The sequence below is a fragment of the Mesoplodon bidens genome (assembly GCF_964165515.1).
Source record: "Mesoplodon bidens genome assembly, chromosome: 10".
NCBI lineage: Eukaryota > Metazoa > Chordata > Mammalia > Artiodactyla > Ziphiidae > Mesoplodon > Mesoplodon bidens.
Window position 1 is genome coordinate 49,386,218 of NC_138172.1, and position 23,660 is coordinate 49,409,877.

At 38.9% G+C, this 23,660-nt stretch overlaps 1 protein-coding gene across 2 annotated transcripts in view; it reads right to left on the reverse strand.

Moving 5' to 3' along the window:
- Positions 1–23,660, reverse strand: part of LRRFIP2 (LRR binding FLII interacting protein 2) — a 121,866-nt gene that overhangs the window by 74,913 nt on the left and 23,293 nt on the right. For both annotated transcript variants that reach the window (XM_081245806.1, XM_081245807.1), the window contains exon 3: positions 4,905–4,991. In XM_081245806.1, the coding sequence (XP_081101932.1) occupies positions 4,905–4,991 (87 nt within the window). The remainder of the gene's footprint in view (positions 1–4,904; positions 4,992–23,660) is intronic.

The window sequence follows — 23,660 nt, forward strand, 5'->3', positions numbered from 1 at the left end:
ATTTTACTCCAATAAAAAAATAATTAATTAATTAAAAAGAAATTAAAAACCTGCCTCTAAAGAGCACAGCCCATTAAAGATGCAGCAAACAGATGAATTCATATTTATTCTTAATTATACCTATTATAAAAATAATCCTAAATAACAATATCTTATTAAGTATTGATATACCCCTAGATTTACACAGCTTTCTTTTTAGCCCCATTTGAAAAAAATGGCCTAAAAAGAGTTCAGAAGAACTACAGAATAAAATGTAAACCCATACAGGCTGGAATTTAAACTGAGAGAATACAGTTTATTCCATAGTCATAAACGACCCCTTAAACAACCACTATCCAACAGAACTTTCTGTGACAATGGAAATGTTCTATGTTTGTGCTGTCTAGTATGGTAGCCACTAGCCACATGTGGCTACTGAGCACTTGAACTGCTAGAAGTACAACTGAGGAACAAAATTTTTTATTTTAATCAATTTAAATCCAAACCTAATTATCCACATACGGCTAGTGGCAACCATACAAACAGTAAGGGAAGCTCAAAGCAAATTTTTATTACACCAAAAAAGACTCAAAGCACATATTTTACTAAGAGTCTGCCATGGAGTGCTACTCTTCTACAGAAAGGCAGGTATTCAGGTAGTTTTAAATCACTCCCTCTACCTGGAATACTTCTGCACAGTGGCAAATAGGAAGAAACAGAAGGAAACCCTTGTATAAAAGAAAAGACCCTAGCACCAACTCTAGAATTATTTTTAACAGCTAGAGGATTCTTAAAGATCATCTAGTCTGATCCCTTCATTTTACAGTACAAAAAACCCTGCAGCACAAAAAGATTAGCAATCAACAAAGTCAGAAAGCTGGAATCAGCATTCATATCTTCTGACTCACCAGACCACTGAACCTATACCAGCTAAATCCAGACTGATTACATAGAAAGAACATGAAGAAAATGGCAAGGTATCCCAGTTTTTACTCAGAGCTTTCTCCTCCTCTGGAATACAAAAAAAGAAAAAAAAAAAAAAAAGCTTCCTTTCCCAGGTATTTCTGGAGTAGTATTGAAACTGCCAATTGGCTTTTCTTGAATTACTAGCATCAGAAAGCCAACAGAAAAAATTTCAGCAACCTGTGTTCTTAGGTACCAATTACAAGGCAGAGTATCCCTCTCTTCCACGTCAGGAAAACAAAACATTTTCATTGTCCTGGGAGTCTCCTTATTAGTTTAAAGGACCCAAAGCTGAATGAACAGGACAATGCCTTTAAAGATGGATATTCATCTGTTAAAGCTTTCTGGAAAATTATGTTTTGATACATTTAAGCTATATGAATGGAAATAAAACATATTCTGTTTTTAAAAGTTCACTTGGAGTGAGGATGGTTTTATTAAAAAAAAAAAAAAAAGCCCACAGCCCTGTGAATACACCTGGCCATCTTCTCTGACAACAAATACTTATTAATTCAAGGCTGCAGCCATTCCCTCAGTTTTAAATTAGGAAACTTCAGAAACTGCATTTACTCTTTCAGGTCACCAACATGCCACTGCTTCAGACATCCAGTTTATAAAGAGAAGCACTGGCTAACCTAAGACCAACTGGAAGCCCGGAGAGACACAGGCCCTTTTCTTCTCGGTCCTTCTACCTCCCACTCCATTATTAGCACACGGGGCACCCTCTCATCCCTTAGAATTCTGGGTCTGTCACAACGAAGCAAGTTGTTTACTTCACCAATCCTTTATCATCTATCTATAAAATGGAGATAGTGTACCTATCTTATAATGGGGAAGGAACACATATATAAAAAGCATGAGCACAGTGTTGGCACACAGATAGGCACTCAAAGATAGCTTCATTCCTGAGCCTCACGCCCTTGGGTTCCCTATTCACATCCCAACAGCCTACCCCCAGATGAAAAAGTAATAAAACTAGGAGAAATTTTTAATATAGGAAGATTCTTCCTTCTAATAACTGACAATCCAATTGTTTGTATATACATTATTTATTTCATTATAAATTTATTAGTAATTTATATTTTATATTGTGACTATCACATGCCAACTTCTACTATAAGCTCATAGACAGAAAGCAGCCAGAGAGACAAAGATAAGATAAGAAGTGAGAGGAAAAATCAGTTTTAAAGCAGTAAAAGCAAGTGTCAGAAGGGGTCAGAGTGTTAATTATTCCCATCCGAAACTAAACCCCACCTTCCCTGCATGTCCAAATCCTACCTATTACTGAAGACTTGGGTTAGTTGCCACCTGCATTTTAAGCCTTTAACCCCCTTCCATAAAAATCTAGCACGTTCACTGCCTGACCTGCATACCTTTCACAAAGATAAAAAATATGTTTATCTTCATGGCCTTTAAACATAGGAATCAAATATTAAACTTCTAACTTAGGCTTTTCTTCTTATTTAATGTTTTGGTCTGCCTGCCCTAAGACATTAAAATCTTAGGCAATTTAATTTGAGAACTATTATACATAATTAAAAGAAGAAATTAATATTCCCATTTTTGTAAGTAAAACCGATTTCTTATATTCACACCAAACATTTTTAAGATATCATCAGTAATATTAAGCCAGTTACATGCAGAAGACACTTTAAATAAAAATAAGTAAGCTAGCTTTAGTAACAAGAAAGGACAGGTTCCACTCCAAAATAACAAACACATACATGAGGATTCGCTTAATTTTAAGCAACCAAACATCTTTTTTCTCTCTTTTCTAAAATATCACAATGAGAAGTATGATAAAGTTTTAAATGTGTAGGTCAATACAGTCATAAATATTTTCATTCTGGTTATACCTTAGAATGCTATTCTAGAAGGGATTTGTTTATGAAAGTTGCTTGTTCAGCAACAATTACATAGCGGTTCTTAACCTCTTAGGATCACAGACTCCTTTGAGAATCTGATGATAAAAATGCCTGTGGGCATTTCACATTTCATACATATACTCAAATACTTGCCTGAGATTTTAAGGCTTCACGCCCCATCCCCCACGCCTATTCACATACCAAGCTAAGAACCCCTGCAATAGGAGGCAGCTGGGAGACTTATCAACATTGAAAAAAGTTCAAATTTAGGAATGATTCACAGTAACTAATACTCTACTGGTTGCAATTTGCTCTTGTAGCTAACAAATTTGGGAGTGATGGTAAAACAAAAAAAGTAATTTTCAGAGGAGATGAAAGAATGACTTGGGTCATCCCTCAATGAAAACCCTGCTGACTTAGTTTTTTTAAAAAAAGAGAGAAAGGAAGAAGGGAACAGGGAAGGAGAGGCGGGGCGGAGGGCGGTGGAAGGAATGAGAGGGGTAGAGGGACAAATCTGAGGGACAGAAGAACAAACCCACTGGAAGAAAACACATTCATTTACTCAGGCTTTCCTGGTCAGGAGCATTCATGAGATGAGTGTGAGGCTGTAACTACAACACAAATGGCTGGACTCCAAGCACATACTTGGTCCACTACAGGCAGAAGAGACACTCTCTGACCTTTAGGTTCAAACAAGACAAACACTCCTGCTTGGCAAACGATTAGTCAGTGTTTTACTTTGAGGCTGCATATTTCAGCAACTGATCACAACATGCAGGGCAGGCAATCCTGGCCTACCAGCCACTTCTGAATCTGTCCCCATTTCTGATCAAAGGAATGATAAGAGTGCTACAAATGCAAAAGTTTCATAAACTAAAGCATCCAACATACTGCATTCTATGAAAAGTCTTAATCACATACACACAATAATCACAAATTAATCACATTTGCCCTGAACAGCAATGATTGTTAATTCAAAGTTATTACACATTCAAAATACAGAACATACTAAGCTAAATATGCTCAATAACAGAGATATATGGTCCTCTGTAGTTTAGAGAACTATAAATAAAACTTATACTTAATAACTGTATCCTTATAATTTTAGGAGTATAAAAGACAATACATTGTCACATTTTCATTTCAAGCCAAGAATTGCATTCATATTTGAAGCTATGAGGTTAAAAAATTTAGCAATATATTAACTGCTTTTGGTTTTGTTTTTGAGCTGTGACAATATGGACTCTATGCAGATCTCTTTAACACATTAACAGAAGATCCACCACCAACCTCAAAATAAAGTGTTTAATACTGCCCTGCAGGTTTTCCACTCCCCTTCGTACTAATACAACATCAGAAATATTTTTTACGGGAATTTTCGGAGCTAGGTCAATGTCAGACGGAAAGAGTAAAAAAGAGTATTTGCTTCATTTTAAAGCAACCCAATTTCTGTATGCCTACTTAGAAAAAAAATATTTTTGCTTTTCTTTCCGATAATTAAAACATATTGAAATGTATTAACTATAGAAAAGCATAAGAACATAAAACCAATCATAATTCCACCATAGATAAACCAAAGTACTGGTAGTAATCACTTCTTTCCAGTAGTTTTTGACCTATATACAGATACTAGTTTTTGTAACACAAAACTGGAGTGCCACCTGTCTTACAGTTGTGCTTTTATTTTTTTCATTTTCTTAGATGAATATTTTCTTCTATTATTAAATATGCTTACAAACTGTAAGGTTGTATGATTTCACAGTTTTACTATGTAGATATCATAACATAATTAATCAAAATTCTAGGACATTTAGAACCATAGGAAATAACTTTGTCATCGCTAAGCCTACTTTAGCTGTTACAAGCACTTATTACACAATAACTTATAATGAGTAAGAGCTATGCATGTGTTTGCTGTTATGATTTAAAACAAATATTGTATTTAACTTGCTGACATAAATGGCTTGTTAAAATATATACATCAGGTTATTCTATTCCCAGTGTTTCAGAAGAAACCAGATTTACTTCAGATGGAAACTAGCCAAGTATTGATATTTTTGAGACCAACACTAAATCAGGGTTATACACCCAAATTACCTCTTTTTGTTGCCGTTCCAGTTCTCTCATGCGGATATCTCTTGCTTCTGCTCGGGCAGCCCGTTTTGCTGCCAGTCTTGCCTCTGCCTGAAAAGTAATAAAAAGATTCCACTTTATTTAAAAACTACCACCACCAGCACCACACCTGTAAATCAGCTTGGAGGACAAGGAGCCAATGGGACATTACTTCCCAAAGAGGGCGGGGGGCAAGATGTTGTCCACCAGCAGCCTGACTGACTTCTTCCATCAACATCCCGTCCGTACTCACTTCTTTTTCTAGTCCCAGAGTCTCTCCTGAAATCTGGGCCTTTACCGTCAACTGCTTGCCTTGATTACACATTCAAAACATTTCACACAATTCATTATATGTTTCTACACACTTGTTTTTTCCAGAATTTTCTTCCCCATCAATTCAATCATACAGATTAGAAACTGCAGGGCCAGCCTCTATTTCACTTTGGACCTTACCAGTATTCCCTCTCTAAGTCCTGTCAATTCTCGACCACTGAGTTTCCCTCCAACCCATCTCAGGTTTCTTTATGCTCACTGTTCCTGCTCGTTTCAGGAACTCTTCCTCTCTCTCTCTCTTTCCATTGAGATATAATTCACACACCATCAAATCCACAACTTAAAAACATACAATTCAGTGGGTTTCAAGTACATTCACAAAGTTGCACAATTATCACTACTATCTAATTCCAGTATACTTTCATCATCCCAAAAGGAAAACCTGTACCCATCAGTCGTCACTCCCCATTACCCAACCCCAGACCCTAGCAACCACTAATCTACTTTCTGTCTCTATGAATCTGCCTCTTCTGGACGTAGCATATAAATGAAATCATGCAATAGGAACTCTTTATCTCTTGCTTGGATACTGCAACCGTCTCCAAATCCATCTACCCAACTCCAGATTCTGCCCTTCAATTCATCCTCTATGTGGTTACATGCTTGCCAGTCTGCCTTTGTTTCTGATGTCAATCATTCTGTTGTGTAAAATACTCCAGTGGCTCCCCATTACTCATGGTTAAAGCAAAAATTCCATAGACTAGCACAAAGAGAAGACAGGAGACGAAAAGCAAAATCAGAGATTAAGGTTTCTCCCAGTCATCTCTCCACCTTATTTCCCATTACGTGCCCCACCTGCGCCAGCCGCATCCACCCCTCTCCACTCCTGGACTCTATCTACTGTGCTGGGAGGTTAAGCCTCTCTTCACAGACTGCTGGCAGGAGGTATTCTCCCTTCTCTCTTCTTCAGCTACCGTGCTACCTTCTGTGAAGGGTTCCCCCAGTCCCTCTTTCACAGAGTAATACCCTATGGACATGTGCCTACTGTGGCTTATTACACTGTATTAAATGTACTACATGGTATTATATGGTATTAAAATTACATACTTCTGTCACCCCACAAATTTCATGCCTCAGTGCCTCTTAAATAAACAAGAAATTTTCAGGTCATGGGCCAAAAAGTATCGAGGAAATGAGACAACGAAACAGCTTGATGTACCACATGAAACAAAAAAATCTTCTCTCTGGTTTCTCTTACGGTGGTTTCCTCGGTTCTTGGCCACATCCCAACTCTGATTCAGATCCCCTCTCTTCTGATAATGACAGTAGCTGCTTCTTCTCATGCTATTATATTTGTGCCTAAGTCTCACACTAGGAAGAGACTCAGCCAATGTTTAAAGTGGTCTACTGTGTGTAAGCAATTATACTGAGCACTGAAAATACAGAGTTAAGACATGCCACCTCTGCCCTGAAGATGTTCACAAACTAGCCAAGGGAGACAAACACAATGTTTAAAGGGAAGGAAGCATGCAGGGAGGAGCAGTTAGTTTTGCCTGGCAAGGTCACAGCAGGCTTCTAAGAAGAGGAGACAGTTTAATGGTTACTACTCATTCAACTACCCCAATTTTGGCGATTTCCTACTCTGTTTAACTGACCTTTAAGTAGCAAAAACACTGCAAAGTGAACTGCAATCTGCCAACCGCAAGCTCTCACACTGTCATCACCAGAGCAATTAGTGTTCTCACATGAATTTTACATTGGCCTCTATCATTAAAAAACCTACATTCCCCACCTTCTTTACCCCTCTATGAATGGTCACCATTTTCTTACCAGAGTTTGTATTTTATAGAAAAAGACTTCAAGGCTAAGTTATGCTTCAGCAGATAACAAATACATTTTAAAATTACAAAGTATCATTTTTCTGGGAAAATTTTTCAAATCTCTCTCTTTTTTTAATTTAAGAAAGCCACAGCAATGTGTAGGAATTTTCATTTACATTCATATTAGCTTTGCACTTGTAGCTTCCCTTAGAAATTTATTGAGAATGCCAATTTCATCCTCCTGAGATCTGTGGCCAATTCTGCACGATCTATTCTAAAATGGGACTTCTCTCACCAAACCTAAATTATAGGTAATTGAAATCTATTCTCTAATACAACTTCTTGCACAACAAAAGGACCTACTGTATAGCACAAGGAACTCTACTCAATACTCTGTAATAAACTATATGGGAAAAGAATCTGAAAAAGAATGGATATATGTATAATATATGTATAACTGAATCACTTAGCTGTACACTTGAAACTAACACAACACTGTAAATCAACTATACTCCAAAATAAAAAATTAAATTTAAAAATTAAAAAAAAAAAGAAGGGACCTAACTGCTGTATAACGGAAAGAACATGGGCTTCAGAGCCAGAAAAACATCCTTCTCTTTGTTATTTAGCCAACTTTCTGCAAAACTCAGATATTACCTCCCTTGGAGTTGGTATTAAATAAGGCAAGCTTTAAAAAGGTAAAGAGGATTTAAAATTACTTTATCTGTTTTTTTTCTGTACATTGCTTCCACATGCCTGACAGAAGGAGTAGCAAGGAGCTAACAGTGATTCCAACCTGGTAAGACAAGACGTGTACTCTATTCTTATACTGACATATTTTGAAATAGTCAAATTATAGGTACACAAAGCATACTTCTAAGTACCAACACTAGCACTTTCCCCTCAGAATACTATTGCGTAAAAGAGCTACTGCAAATTCGTTTTAACCCACCCTGACAGATATAAAATAAAAAAGATAAAAAATTAAAGGACCACGAGGATTTAACTGAGTTCAAAACAAAGTTGGGGGCCTCCCTGGTGGCGCAGTGATTGAGAGTCCGCCTGCCGATGCAGGGGATACGGGTTCGTGCCCCGGTCTGGGAGGATCCCATATGCCGCGGAGCGGCTGGGCCCGTGAGCCATGGCCGCTGAGCCTGCGCATCCGGAGCCTGTGCCCCGCAACGGGAGAGGCCACAACAGTGAGAGGCCCGCGTACCGCAAAAAAAAAAAAAAAAAAAAAAACAAAGTTGGTTAAAAAAAAATAAACATAGAATCACCACTGGATCCAATAATTCCACTTCTGGGTACATACAACAAAGAATTGAAAGAAGAGACCCAAACAGGTATTTGTACACCAATGGTCACAGCAGCATTATCCATAATAGCCAAAAGGTGGAAACAACCCAAATGTCCATCAGCAGATGAATGGATAAACAAAATGTGTTATGTACACACAATGGAATATTATATAGCCTTTAAAAGGCTACATAATAATAATAGTTTAATAGCAAATTTTGACACATGCTACAACATGGATGAATTCAGAAGACGTTTTTTTAAAATTAAATTTTATTGGAGGACTTCCCTGGTGGCGCAGTGGTTAAGAGTCTGTCTGCCAATACAGGGGACCCAGATTCGAGCCCTGGTCCAGGAAGATCCCACATGCCACGGAGCAACTAAGCTCGTGCACCACAACTACTAAGCCTGGGCTCTAGAGCTTGCGAGCCACAACTACTGAGCCTGCATGCCACAACTACTGAAGCCCGCACGCCTAGAGCCCATGCTCAGCCACAAGAGAAGCCCACCGCAATGAGAAGCCCGTGCACCACAATGAAGAGTAGCCCCCGCTCGCCACAACTAGAGAAAGCCCGCGCACAGCAACGAAGACCCAATGCAGCCATAAACAAACAAACAAACAAACAAATAAAATATATGAGGAAGTTGAGTCTTAAAAAAAAAGTTTTATTGGAGTATAGTTGTTTTACAATGTTGTTGAAGACATTATTAAGTGAAATAAGCCAGACACAAAAGGACAAATATTAAATGATTCTGCTTATTTCAAGGATCTAAAATAGTCAAATACCATGGAGATAGAAAGTAGAACAGTGGTTTCCAGGGGCTGGGGGGGACAAGGGAATGGGGAGTTATTATTTAATGGGTACAGAGTTTCAGTAAGGATGATGAAAAAGTTCTGAAGATGGATAGTTGTGATGACTGCACAGCAATCTAAATGTACTTAGTGCCACTGAACTGTATACTTAAAGATGATTAAAATGATAAATTAAAAAAAATGATAAATTTTGTTATGTTTATTTTACCTCAAAAAAAAAAGGTTAGTTAACTTAAAAGTTAGCATAAGACATGAATGAAATCAGAAATATTCAGGAGCCTAAATCATTTAAGTATTTGTATGGTCTTTAGGCTGACATGACACAAACTTTTAAATAAAGTTAATAGGAAAATTCAGGAACTGGAAATTCAGGTTCAGAAGTTATCTGTGAAATCTAGTAAGCACTGGACCAGGTTTCTAAACATTATTCTGATCATTATGCTTTCAAATATTAGGCACATAAAAGCTGATTAAAGGAAATATGTAATTGGATAGGTATAGGAATTTATTCTTCCTAGAGCAGTGAAAATGAAAACACAAAAAATAAAGATATGTTTGGATAGAATTAAATATATTTCACACTAAATGCTTGGGGCAAGTGGAAAAACAAAATGACAGCAAAAACCATGGGCCTTGATCACCCCTGGAATAAACGCTTTAGATTGTGTTAAATCATAAACCTTCTAAATTTGTTGAATGTTCATTTTATCACTCAACTAATAATTAGGAACCATACAATGGAAAAGATGAGGACTAAACATGTACTATGGTTTGAGTGCTTCTACATTAGGGACTTTTCCTCTACCATCAGAATTTTGTATTATGTTGTTTGGGGGTGTAAAAAAAGAAAAATACATGAGATGCAATAAAAAGACAAATACGGCTGACCCTTGAACAACATGGGTTTGAATTGTATGGGTCCACTTATACACGGATTTTTTTCAATAGTAAATACTACAGAACTACATTATCCACAGATTGGAGGAACCCCAGATACGAAGGGCCAACTGTAAGTTACAGGGGGATTTTTGACTGCAGGGAGGGTCAGCACCCCTAACCTCCTCATTGTTCAAGGGTCAACTGTAACTCCATTTTAGAATGGGCAAAGGATCTGAATAGACATTTCTCTAAAGAAGATATACAAGTAGCCAATTAGCGCACAAAAAGATGCTCAACATCATTGGTCATTGGGGAAATGCAAATCAAAACCACACTGAGATACCATTTCACACCCACGAGGATGGCTATAACAAAAAAAAATTTTAATGGAAAATAACTAGCGTTGGCAAGGATGTGGAGGTCAGAACACATTGCTGGTGGAGATGTTAAACGGTGTAGCTGCTACTGAAAATGGTTTAGCAGTTCCTCAAAATATTAAACACAGACCATAAGACCTGGCATCCACCTCTAGATATATACCTAAGGGAAACAAACACATGTGTTCACACAAAAACTTGTACATTAAGTATTCATAGCAGTATTATTCATAATAGCCCCCCCAAATGGAAACAACCCAAATGTTCATCAACAGATGAATGGATAAACAAAATGTGGTATCATCCATAGAATGGAATATTATTCAGCCATAAAAAGGAAGTACTGATATAGGTTACAACATGGATGAACCCTAAGAACATTATGCTAAGTGAAAGAAGCCAGACACAAAAGTTCACATATTGTATAATTCCACTTACATGAAATGTCCAGAATAGGAAAATCCAAAGACAGAATGTAGATTCCTGATTGCCAGGGGCTGGAGTAAGGGGGAGATGGAGAGTGACTGCTAATTGGTATGGGGTTTCTTTCTGTGCTGATGAGATGTCTCTAATTTGTAATTAGGAAGTGGCAGTTGTTGTGCATCCTTCTGAATACACTAAACACCACTAAAAACTGTATACTTTAAAATGGTGAATTTTACGGTATGTGAATTATATCGCAATTAAAAAATTTTAAATAAATGACACAGTGAATAAAAAATATAACGCTAAATTAAATAAACAGTAAAGGGCTTCCCTGGTGGTGCAGTGGTTGAGAGTCCGCCTGCCAATGCAGGGGACACGGGTTCGTGCCCCGGTCCAGGAAGATCCCACATGCCGCGGAGCAGCTGGGCCCGTGAGCCATGGCCACTGAGCCTGCGCGTCCAGAGCCTGTGCTCCGCAACAGGAGAGGCCACAGCAGTGAGAGGCCCGCGTACCGCAAAAAAATAAAAAATAAAAAAATAAACAGTAAAATATGTAAAACTCCAACACATAAAACTCAGTATATAAAATGGGAGAAAGGGAATCTTATGATCCAGTAAGTCTGGAAAATGCCAGGTTAAATTTTTTAAAATCTTTAATAATACACATTATGAATTGCCAAGAAAAAGGTAAAATAAAAAAGCATTTCTCAGACTTAACTAACCACATTACTAAATAAGCCCTAAGTAATTCTTCAAGGGTCATGCTCCAAGGAACACATTTGGCAAATAATGATTAAGCTCTGGCAATATATCAGGACCCAATTCAAACTGTACTAATTCTGTTGGGGGGGGGACCTTACCCTTGCTCTTAATATTTATAAAATTAAACATCATTTGAACACTTAGCAAAGCTAGGTGCTTATTTTCCTTTAATCCACAAAGTAACCCCTTGAGGTACAGAAGGATTAAGTAATTTGCCTAATATCTCCTGGCCAGCAAGTATTGGAACTGAGATCCACATCCTTAGAATCTGACTCCAGTTAATGCTCTTAAACTATGTTGCCACAACTTATATCTTTATACCCCAAGTGTAAGAACATATCCTTAGGCAAATAATAAAAGTTTACTTTGGACGAATTAACCTGTGATTTTTCAATTTAGCATAGATTCTCTCTTTTCTGTGAAACTGTACCATTCTGGTTCCCTTTTTTCTTTGACCAGGACTTTACCCCAAATGTAGTTAATCTTCTTCTTTTGCTCCACACAGCCTTTCCTCTCATCTGTTTACTCCACATTTTCAACTATCAGCCAACGAGAATGATTCAAATCCAGCATCTCAAGCTCTGACCAGAATCAAAGCCTACATTTCTAACTGTCTAGTGGATCTCTTGTCATACACTAAGAGTGAATAAAAGCAACCTCATCTTCCCTCAGTGAATAGGCTTTTGCTTCCCTATTTTTCAATCTCCAGAAATGGAACCCTTGTTGAAAACTCAGTCTCAGGGACTCCTGCTTCCTAACTAAACCTTCTTTACAATATCCCTTAAATGAAACCTTTAATATCCATTCCTACAGACTCCCCCTCTTCCAAGCAGGCCCTTACACTTTCACCTAGGATACTTTATTTCCTAATTCTAACTTCACTTTCTCCATCCCAACTCTCCTCCTATCCGTGTTATTTCCACATTACACACTGTTAAATTAATCTGCACCAAGGAACAAGTGGTTGACTAGCCATAATATACTTTATGATGCCCAATACCCCAAAGCATCCTTACACTTTCAGAATTTTAAATTTGGATTCTGTTACTGCTTAGGTCAAATAAACACAGAACAGGCTAAAATAAACCAAATCAGCCCAAATCAGTTTCCAAATCAGAAACTCAGCTAAGGCCAATCCTATTTTAACTATCTGTCCTGTGGGTCTACAAGTAAAGCAGGATCTATCCTATCCACTGGACAGTGCCCTTTGTTTCCTTGGAATAACACCCACATGTCAAATTTCATTTGGAACTATTCTGGGGGTGCTGAATATTCTGGGGGGAAACAAAGTTATATCCACTTAAAAAAACAGTTTGAATCCATCATCCTAAGAGTCAAAGGCAAGAGAGTTCATTATAAAGTTACATAGCAATATAAATATAAAATATATGTATATACACATAAAACACAAATGTAAAGTTATATAATAATATACATATAAAACATACATGGATGTGTCTATATATAAAGAGACACACACCCTCTGTGCTATGATGTGAACTCCACCCTCCCTAGGGACACCTTGCCTCAACTATCTGATCTCTCTCCTTTGTCTGCACTCTCTTCCTCTACTGGTTTGTTCTTCTCATCATAAGTAGGTTCAAAGTCTCTCTTATCTTTAAATAAACAAACAAACAAACAAACAAACAGTCCCATCCTGGTTCACTTCTGCCTCGTCTTCTCTTTACAGCCAACTTTTCTAGCACCTCCCTCCTCACTCCCCACTCCCTTCAAATGACTGCTTTCTGGCTTCTGCCCAAATCATTTCAGTGAAATTGCTCATGCCAAAGTCACTTACGACCTCTGACTACCAAACCCAATAGAATTTTTCTCTTCTTATCTCACTTGTCCTTTCTGGCTTCCCATATCACTGCCATGTAACTTCTTCTGAAAACTCTCCTCTCTTGGCTTTCTGCAATACTAGTCTCTCCTGGATTTCCTCTTGACTGTCTGACCTCTCTTCCTCAGAATCCTTCATGGGCTCATTTTTCTCTGCTAGCTCCTTAAACTCTAATATAGCCAAAGCTTCCAGGTTTCATCTCACTCTCTTCACTCTATGTTCCCTCCCTGGGTGATACTGAGAGTCTGCAAAAGCTTTGTGTCCAACCCAGACTTTTCTCTTACAGTCCTGATCCAACTGGCTATTAAACACTGGGGCTGTCCCACCGGAACCTCAGATTTGCTATATCACAAATGGAATGTATAATCTTTCCCTTAAAGTTCCTCTTCCTCTTTATGTCCCCATCAGCTGTCCCATTACCCAGAACTGAAATGAAGGATCCCCGTAAGGCTCCTTCCTCCCTCGTTTATATCCCCCGTCCATACCCAGTCACTAAATCTCAGCTATAGTTCCCATCAAGATTCTCTCTCTCTACTATTTTTTCAGTCCAAACTTCCCTCTCCATTCCCACTATGACTGCCTTAATTCAGGCTCTCATCAACTGTCACCAAGATGACAACAAAGCTTCCTAACTAGTTTTCTCCTTACCAGTCACTCTTTACATGGTGGCTAAATCTGAAGAAGGTTTCACCCTTCAAGGGCTCCCCCACAGCTGCCGAAATCACACGTGAACTCCTTAGCACACAAATCCCTTCCTGATCGGCCCCTCTGGTCTCTCCAGCATCATCTCCCATTCCCCCCACCCTCTCTCCAGCCAAACTGAGCTATTATTCTGGCAGCTTCCCACATGTTCTAGTTGTTTCACACCCCTGTGCCTGAGAACACTTAGAAAGTGACACACACAAACCCACAAAACAATACTGTTTATAGTGATATGTATTAGAACCTTTAGAACAGGAACAGGAAGGATACCTCATGATTTTATTATAGTGGTTCCCTGTTAGGGTGGGGGAAGGGGAAATAGGCCTGGGGGTAAAATAAAGGGCCCTAAACTTGGTTTATAATGTCTTCTCCCTTCCTTCTGATGTTTATAAGAAATGGTCTGCAATAACTGTCCCAAAATGTTAGCATCATTTAATGCAGACTCATGGGTACTGACATTATTATCAAAACATTTCTGCATTTAACATTTTTCAAAAAGAATAGAACATAACACACACTCAAATGCCTTTAAAAGAAGGGAAACCTCTAGCTTTTAAACTTTTGTCCTGCTGTGATCATGTGACAGTTTTAAAGGGAGGCAAATTAAAATTTCATTTGACAGAAATGCACTGAACTGAGCCAAACATGGAACTGCAGCCTGCGTGTACATCCATAATATAAAATCCATGCAACTGGCATAAGAAAGAAAAATAAGGTATAATTTGGACCTTTACAGACTACACTTTAATATCAAGAAATTTGAAATACAAAATTCTAGAAAGTGAAACATTCAAGGCAAATGACTAATTCAGGTAGCTAAAGACTCAAGACTTTACTGTGTTTAATTTTGTTTATTCTTCCGTGACACTCATGCCAAAAGAACACTGGAAGACAAATTAAGAGACATAATATTTATTGTGTTGCTATGGTTTCCAAATTAACAAATAAAAATCATTACTCAATTTCCTAGCAACTTCCCTTCAGTAGAAAATCTTAGGTACCATTTTTCTTAATTAGATATACTTTTTTACGATTATTCTTTTTTTTGAAAGAGGTGCATTTCTTTTTAATTAATTAATTAATTAATTATTATTATTATTTTTTTGTGGTACGCGGGCCTCTCACTGTTGTGGCCTCTCCCGTTGCGGAGCACAGGATCCGGACGCGCAGGCTCAGCAGCCACGGCTCACGGGCCTAGCTGCTCCGTGGCATGTGGGATCTTCCCGGACCGGGGCACGAACCCGTGTCCCCTGCATCGGCAGGCGGACTCTCAACCACTGCGCCACCAGGGAAGCCCTTTATTTTTTAATTTATTTCTTTTCTGGCTGTGTTGGATCATTGTTGCTACATGTGGGCTTTCTCTAGTTGTGGCGAGCAGGGGCTACTCTTTGTTGTGGTACACGGGCTTCTCACTGCGGTGGCTTCTCTTGTTGCGGAGCACAGGCTCTAGGTGCACGGGCTTCAGTAGTTGTAGCACATGGGCTCAGTAGTTGTGGCTTGTGGGCTCTAGAGCACAGGCTCAGTAGTTGTGGCGCATGGGCTTAGTTGCTCTGCAGCATGTGGGATCTTCCCGGACCAGAGCTCGAACGCGTGTCCCCTGCACTGGCAGGTGGATTCTTAACCACTGCACCACAGGGAAGTCCTTTTAATTAGATCTTACAATATAATTGTGTTTAACCATTTTTTTTAAAGCTTTTGGTAGTTGAAAACCAACTATATAAATTTTTCTGAGCATAAACACCAATATGTATTAGATAAAATCTAGGGATTTTAACTCATTTTCTTCTGATGTCAAACAACTATATCTTCCTTTTATTTAGAAAACTTCTGACAGCAAAATATTCTTTTGGAATGAGAGAAGGAATTTAAGATTACAGACTTTATTACTGAGGTTTGAATACAACCTAGTAAATAGCACAGGAAGACTGAAACTCTGGCTCAGCAATGATGCATCTAACCGAGGGGGAAATGTGACCCACAGTTGTGGTAGAGATACTCTCTGTGTGTGCTGGGTGTGGCGGTGGGGCTGCTAGTAGCGTCCTTACATTTAGGGTAAGGGTACTGTGCTATCTGAATTTTTTATCCAAATACCTGTAAGTCACGGGAATGGTGAAGATTGTGACAATGAACTTTATACCAAATATTTTTTAGTCACGCTGACACAAAACTAAGTCATAGGGCTCAATAATCCTCCCTTAATTCTGGTTAGAGGGATAAATCAAGGAACAGTGAGATACCGAGAGTAACGCTGGCCATCACAGAGCCCTGGATTTGGGGGGGGGGTGCGGGAGGGAGTGTCCAACCACATTGCCTACCCTCCTTTGCCTTAGTTCCAATAGGTAAATGGGGAAAAAACAGAGAGGTCTGCACTTGACAGGAATTGGCTGCATTCATGTACTAATGCCACTGGAAAGATTGCTAAATGACTAAAAACGACAACTTAGATCTGCTCTTTCAAAGAATTTGTCTACTAAAAACAGTAAATACAGAGGGGGAGAATTTTTTTTTTTTTTGCGACACGCGGGCCTCTCACTGCTGTGGCCTCTCCCGTTGCGGAGCACAGGCTCCGGACGTGCAGGCTCAGCGGCCATGGCTCACGGGCCCAGCCGCTCCACGGCATGTGGGATCCTCCCGGAGCGGGGCACGAACCCGCGTCCCCTGCATCGGCAGGCGGACTCTCAACCACTGCGCCACCAGGGAAGCCCAGGGGGATAATTTTTAAAGAAAACTTTTAACTGGATAGAAATGGAAAGAAAAACATTCATTTTTCATAACCCTGAAAAATTAACTCACATTTCATAATCTTTTATAAATTTTTGTGTACCACCATTGAGTGCATTAAAGGCATTTGAAAGGCATTTTAATTAAATAAGAGTAATTCTGCCTCCTGGGGAGTTAATTTTTCAGACAAATCCAATTTGCAAAGAACAACCGGAACCAAACACAAAAGGGTGATCAAAAAAGTGCCAAAATTAAGAAAGACTTAAGACATGACCTTGAAATCAGAGTTCTTTAGGGCTCAGCCTGAGGAGTGATTATCCTCAACTCTACACTTTCTCCCTAGACAATCTCATCCACAACTCATGATTTCAATTACTTTCTACATGCGCACAAGTCTCAAATATGTATGTATAGCCCAGACTTCTCCTTTGACCTCTTGATCCAAATCCCCAAACTGCTTCTTCAAAATCTCCACTTAGATGCCTCACAGACACGTTAAATACTACACGTCCTAACATAAATTCATGGTCTTCCCTCTCCAAACCTCCTCCCCGCACTAACGTTGCCTACCACCCCCAGGATGCACAACCCCAAACCTCCCCTCTCTGCTACCCAAGCACTGCCACTCACTGAGCACCTCCTCCCACCTCTGCACTCCAACCGCCTCTCCCCATCCCTACTGTCATCACTCTAGGCCAGGCCACCAATGCCTCTGCAAGTCTCATGACTCATCTCTCCACATCCACTAACGTCTCCTTGTGATATCATCTCCAACCCACAGGAAAGTCATCCTCTGAAGGCACAAATCTGATCACGTCATACCCGTACACAAAACCCTTCAATGTTTCCTCCTTTGCTCTTAGGACACAGACCAAAATCTTGTATCTGGGTTCTCACCCTCAGCCCTACTGACATTTGCTGTGGGGACTGTCCTGTGCACTGTAGCATTTTTAGCAACATCCCTGGCCTCTCCCGACACACGCCACTAGCACACCCCTCCCCCTGTTGTGACAGGCAAAAATATCTTCATACATTGCCAACTGCCCCCAGCTGAACAAAATCACTCTCAGTTGAGAACCACCGGCCTATGTGACCTGGCTCCTGCCTACCTCTCTGGCTACTCTCCTCCTTGCTGTACGTGTCAGAGTTAACAGTGATATCACGGGAGGCACAATATTAAGAGTGTAGGAGCCGAAGTGCACATTTCAGCCCAACCCTTTTCTAGCTATGTGGCCTTGTGCAAGTTACCTCACTTCTCCATGCCTTGGATTCATCACGGATAAAATGAGAATAGTAGACCACCCCACAGTGTTAACAAGAGGATTAAATCTGTTTAAAGAACTTAGAATAGTGCCTGGTACATAATAAGAGCTCAGCAAATGTTAGCTGTTGCTGTTGTTACTCCTTGGATTCTCCACACTCTTTCAGCCTCAAAGCTTGTCACACATTCTTCCCTCTGACTGTAAAGCTCCTCCCCGCATCTGACAACTGCTTCCCCTAAATCACTGCATTCCTCCTTCAAAACTCAATTGAAGGGCACTTCCTCAGGGAAGTCTTCCCAAAGCCCCCAAAATGTCAAGTCCCCCGTCACACACTCTTTAATGAAATCATTTACTGTTCACTCAAAGCACTTAGTACAGTTGTAAATAAATATATTATTATATTTGCTCAATTCTAAGAATGCCACTGGTTGTGATATACACTGACAATCACAGCTTTCAAGACAGAAACTACAATATTAAATGTAGAGACTAAATTTGAAGAAAAAAAAGAAGCTGCAAATCAAAGAACAGGTCCATTATGTAATGACTTTTTAGGGTCAATTTTCCCCTCTAGGACCTAAGCTCCAAAAAGGGAAATGACCGTGTTAGACCTGTCCACTCCCTGTCCTCCTTACCTAACACAGCACCTACAGAGAGCAAATGCTCAAGAAACACTTACTAAGTGAATGACATTCAAAATTCACGGTTAAAAAAGAAACCCACTTTATTCTTACTCTTTTTTTTTTTTTTTTTTTGCGATACGCGGGCCTCTCACTATTGTGGCCTTTCCCGTTGCGGAGCACAGGCTCCGGACGCGCAGGCTCAGCGGCCATGGCCCACGGGCCTAGCCGCTCCGCGGCATGTGGGATTCTCCCGGACCGGGGCACGAACCCGTGTCCCCTGCATCAGCAGGTGGACTCTCAACCACTGTGCCACCAGGGAAGCCCTCTTATTCTTTTTTTAAAATCATTTTCTTTAAGTGTTTAATTTTTTTCTTTATTTTTTTGGCTGCGTTGGTCTTAGTTGCGGCACGCGGTACCTTCATAGAGTTATGCGGGATCTTTTCCCTGTGGTGCGCGGGCTTCTCTCTAGTTGTGGCGTTCAGGTTTCCTCTCTCTAGCTGTGGCACACAGGCTCCAGGGCGCGTGGGCTCTGTAGTTTGTGGCATGCAGGCTCTCTAGTTGAGGCGTGTGGGCTTAGTTGCACCACGGCATGTGGGATCTTAGTTCCTCCACCAGGGATCGAACCCACGACCCCTGCATTGGAAGGCGGATTCCTTACCACTGGACCACCGGGGAAGCCCCCAAAACTACTCTATTCTTAAATGAAAGATGGTATTACCCATAATTATTATTGATTATGGTAATTCTTTGCATTTTAAAAAACCGCTATCCTTGCCAAAAGTTTTTTATCCTTAGTTCGACATGGCCTAAAAATGAATAAATTACTCAAATAAAATAGCTAAATAACTATGAGAAAATCATTAGCTCTATCAAGTTATTATGATTATTATTCCATAAAACAATAACACTGGACAGTATCTTTTAAACTAAGCACAGTTCTTCCCTTTGTATCCTTCTCAGGCTGCTAATCTATAATCAAAACCACAAACTTCTGGTTCTCACTACTCATCATTCCAGATGCCCGGAATCTACCTCTTTAAGCAGCAAAATAATAAAATCCAACCAAGGGTCCATCAATAGATAAATGGATAAACAAAATATAATATATACACACAGTGGTACATCATTCAGCTATAAAAGAAGGAATTAAGTTATTTACAAGGAAAAAAAAAGAGGAATGAAGTTCTGACACATGCTACAACACGGATGAATCTTGAAGACATTATGCTAAGTGAAAAAAGCCAGACACAAAAAGGACAAATATTGTATAATTCCAGTTATATGAAGTATCTAGAATTAGACAAATTCATAGGGACATAAAGTAGAATAGAGGTTACCAGGGGCTAAAAGAGGGGGCAATGGAGTTACTACTTAATGGTTACAGAATTTCTGTCTGGGGTGATGAAAGATTTTTGAAATAGACAGTGGTGCTGGTTATAAAACATTGTTAATGTAATTAATGCCAATGAGTTGTAGACTTAAAAATGGCAAATTTTCTTATATATATTTTAACCACAAATTAAAAGTGAATCATGTAAAAACCATTGAATGGTATGCTTCAAATGAGTGAACTATATGTTATGTGAATTATATCTCAGTAAAGTTATTTAAAAAATGAAATCCAAGTTCTAGCAGCTACAAATGTTAAACAGCCATAGTTTCTTTTCTTCCTTATTATTACAAGTAGGTTTGCCCACCAAATATGTATACACGTAAATTCTGCTCAACGTAAAAGTCTCCAAACATTCCACTTACTAGACTCTAACTCCTATAAAAGATGATTGGTTTCTATGCCTGTCATTGATTCTTTAGATTCAAGAGAGTTGTGCATTATGAGTATGAATTTTCTTTGGGTCCTAAATCTCCAAAAAGATCACAGAATTTTAGAACTGGAAGGGCTTTCAGATCATCAGGTTCAAAAATAAGCAACATTCTGATGACTTCCATTTGATGAGATGTGCAGAAAACATGTTTTCTTCATAATTTCAGCTCTACAATAAGGAAAGGAGGAATACTCCAGGCTTCAGTGAGGCCATAGTAAGACTGCTTGCAAACCCTCCAAGAGGCTTCTACTTCTCATAGGAACACTCTTCATAACACTCACCAAACTGGCCGTGGTAAGGCGGCATAACTGGCTTTCATCCATCCCTATCTTTCTCCTTTTGCGAGGCTAGCTGCCTAAGGGTCTCCATTTGATACACTCTGTGCTTTCGGGTAATTTTCACTGAAAGTCAACTCTCCAACTGCATTTCCCCCAAACCTGTGGGACAATCAAAGTCAAACAAGCGAGAAAGGTAAGCATCCAGATTGGCCTTCTGATACCCTAGAGAACCTGCTGCTGACCTCCTCCAACACCTGCTCTTATGAGGTCTTCAGAGAGCTGTGACACACATGCTCACCCAGCAAAGCAGCAACATGCCTATGCCTATCACAGACACGGCGGGACTTCTCGATCCATCCACATTCCTGCCTTCATGGAGCAATCTTCAAACATTTCAACATCTTTTAAAAATGCAAACAGGTTTTACAAGATAAGAAGAATTCTGGAGATGGATGGTGATGATGGTTGCACAACAATGTGACTGTACTTAAGTCCACAGAACTGTAGACTTAAAAATGGCTAAAGTGGTAAATTTTATGAGTATTTTACAACAAATTTTAAAGTGCACTCGGTTCCACATTTTAGCATGCAAATTATCCAGTTTGCAGAACATATTCATGCCTTTTGTTTCTTTTGCTCTTCATTCCCTCTAGTTGCCTGATTTGGGGCCAACTGAGAAGCATGGATACTTCAGCAGACAGTAAGCAGGAGGAAAAAGAGGCTATTTTTCTTTATTTATGGTATACCCTGTCTACCTCAAAAAACAATTTGAAGTGAGGAAAAGACTTCTGTTAATTAAATTAATTAATTAATTAATTTAATTAAACTGTTAGATTTAACTTAAAAAAAAGAAAGATTAAGCTATTTGTCCTTTTTAATTGTTATGGGGGTTCTGTTAGTTTTTATTCCTAACTTAAGGTAATTATGTGTGTGTGTGTGTGTGTGTGTGTGTGAGAAAGGGATGATCCTATCAGAGAAAATAACGATTAGGGACTATCTGTGAATGCCAACCATCTAATGAATGAATGCACAATTAAGAAATGGCTATGAAAACTTGAAAGAGAAAAAAATCACAAGGAATATATGAAAGAATTATTAAGATTGCTAAACCTATTTCCTCTAAAGTTTTACTGCACCACAAATTAGGCACTCATCCTGCAAATAAAGTCTTTTTTTTTAAACATCTTTATTGGAGTATAATTGCTTTACAATGGTGTGTTAGTTTCTGCTTTATAACAAAGTGAATCAGCTATACGTATACATATATCCCCATGTCCCCTCCTTCTTGCATCTCCCTCCCACCCTCCCTATCCCACCCCTCTAGGTGGTCACAAAGCACGAGCTGATCTCCCTGTGCTGTGTGGCTGCTTCCCACTAGCTATCTATCAAATAAAGTCTTGAATCTTAAAAGTAAAAACTAGCCCTTTCATGTTTCAGGTTAAGCTAAGCCTTCTGACCAGGTTATTAAAGTTGGAATATTCATATTCAGAGTTCTGAAGACAGAAATAAAAACTAGAAATACTGGCCTCTTAAAACCTTTTCTAATAATAAAAATAATTATTTTAACTTTAAATATTATAATAAATGGATTAAACTTAGTTATTTCATAGTAAAATAATAATGTACAGGGAGAAAAATAACCTGTAAGTAAAAAAAAACCTGACCATCCAGGATGGGATCTTCTGAGTACTTTGGTTCATGGTTCCCATGATTGGCCATCAAAATCCCCTAGGAAGGAGAGAGAGAGAGAGAGAGAGAGAGAGAGAGAGAGAGAGAGAGTGTGTGTGTGTGTGTGTGTGTGTCTGTGTGTGTGTATTTAAATACAGATTTATAAGCTCAACCTCATAGATTCAGATTTAGCAAGTATGGGGTAACACCTGGGAATCTGTACATTGAAAAAGCAACCTGGGAGATTCAGATGATCAACCACGTTTTAGAACACCTATCTTAATAAATATATTTTTTATAAAAGAAGAATATTTTACTTCTATTCTTACTTTCTATTTCAACTTATTAATAAGCAACAAAATAGCCTACTGGAAGCCTAACACTATGGTAAAGTTTACATGCACTATTTACTTTAATTGTCACAGCAGCCCTATAATACAGGAGGCCCATAGTATTCCCATTTTACAGATGAGGAAACTGAAGTCCAGAGTAGTTACTTAACAAGATTACTCAACCAGCAACTAGTACAGCCAGAATTCAAAGCCATGCTTATAACTCTCCAAAAGTCCAGCTCTTCTGGAAGTAGTATGATACAGAAAAATAAACAATGGCTTTAAAAGCTGAATTTGAGTCCTAGTTCTGATACCTTCCAGACACTAATCTCTCAGCTTCATCTGTTTCCTCATCTGTAAATAAGGCTAATAACAATGCCTATCCTACCTAACCCATAAGGTTATTTTGAGAATCAAGATGTGAAAGTGCTTTTAAAATCATGAAAAGCTACAGAAAAACAAAATATTAATGGAGGAGATGGAGAAGACTGAAAACAGCCCAGCACAGTGAGACTATGTGTTTGAATCCAAGCTCAGCTATTTCTTAGCTATGTGACCTTAGGGAAGTTACTTATCTTTTCTATGCAATGATTTCTTCATCTGTAAAATGGAGAATATAATAGAACCCATTTCAGAATTTTGTGGAGAGTAAATAAACTAATTCATTTAAAATGCTTAGAATAGTATTTGTCACATAGTAAGCATTCAAGTGTTGGATGCTAGAATGCTACCCAATTTTGTAAATGAAGCATCACATACAAAAAAAGAGTTCAAGTACCCAGTGACACTACAAAAAGAGCCTAAAACATACTGGCATTTTCTCCCCTTATAGAAATCTGGGTATGT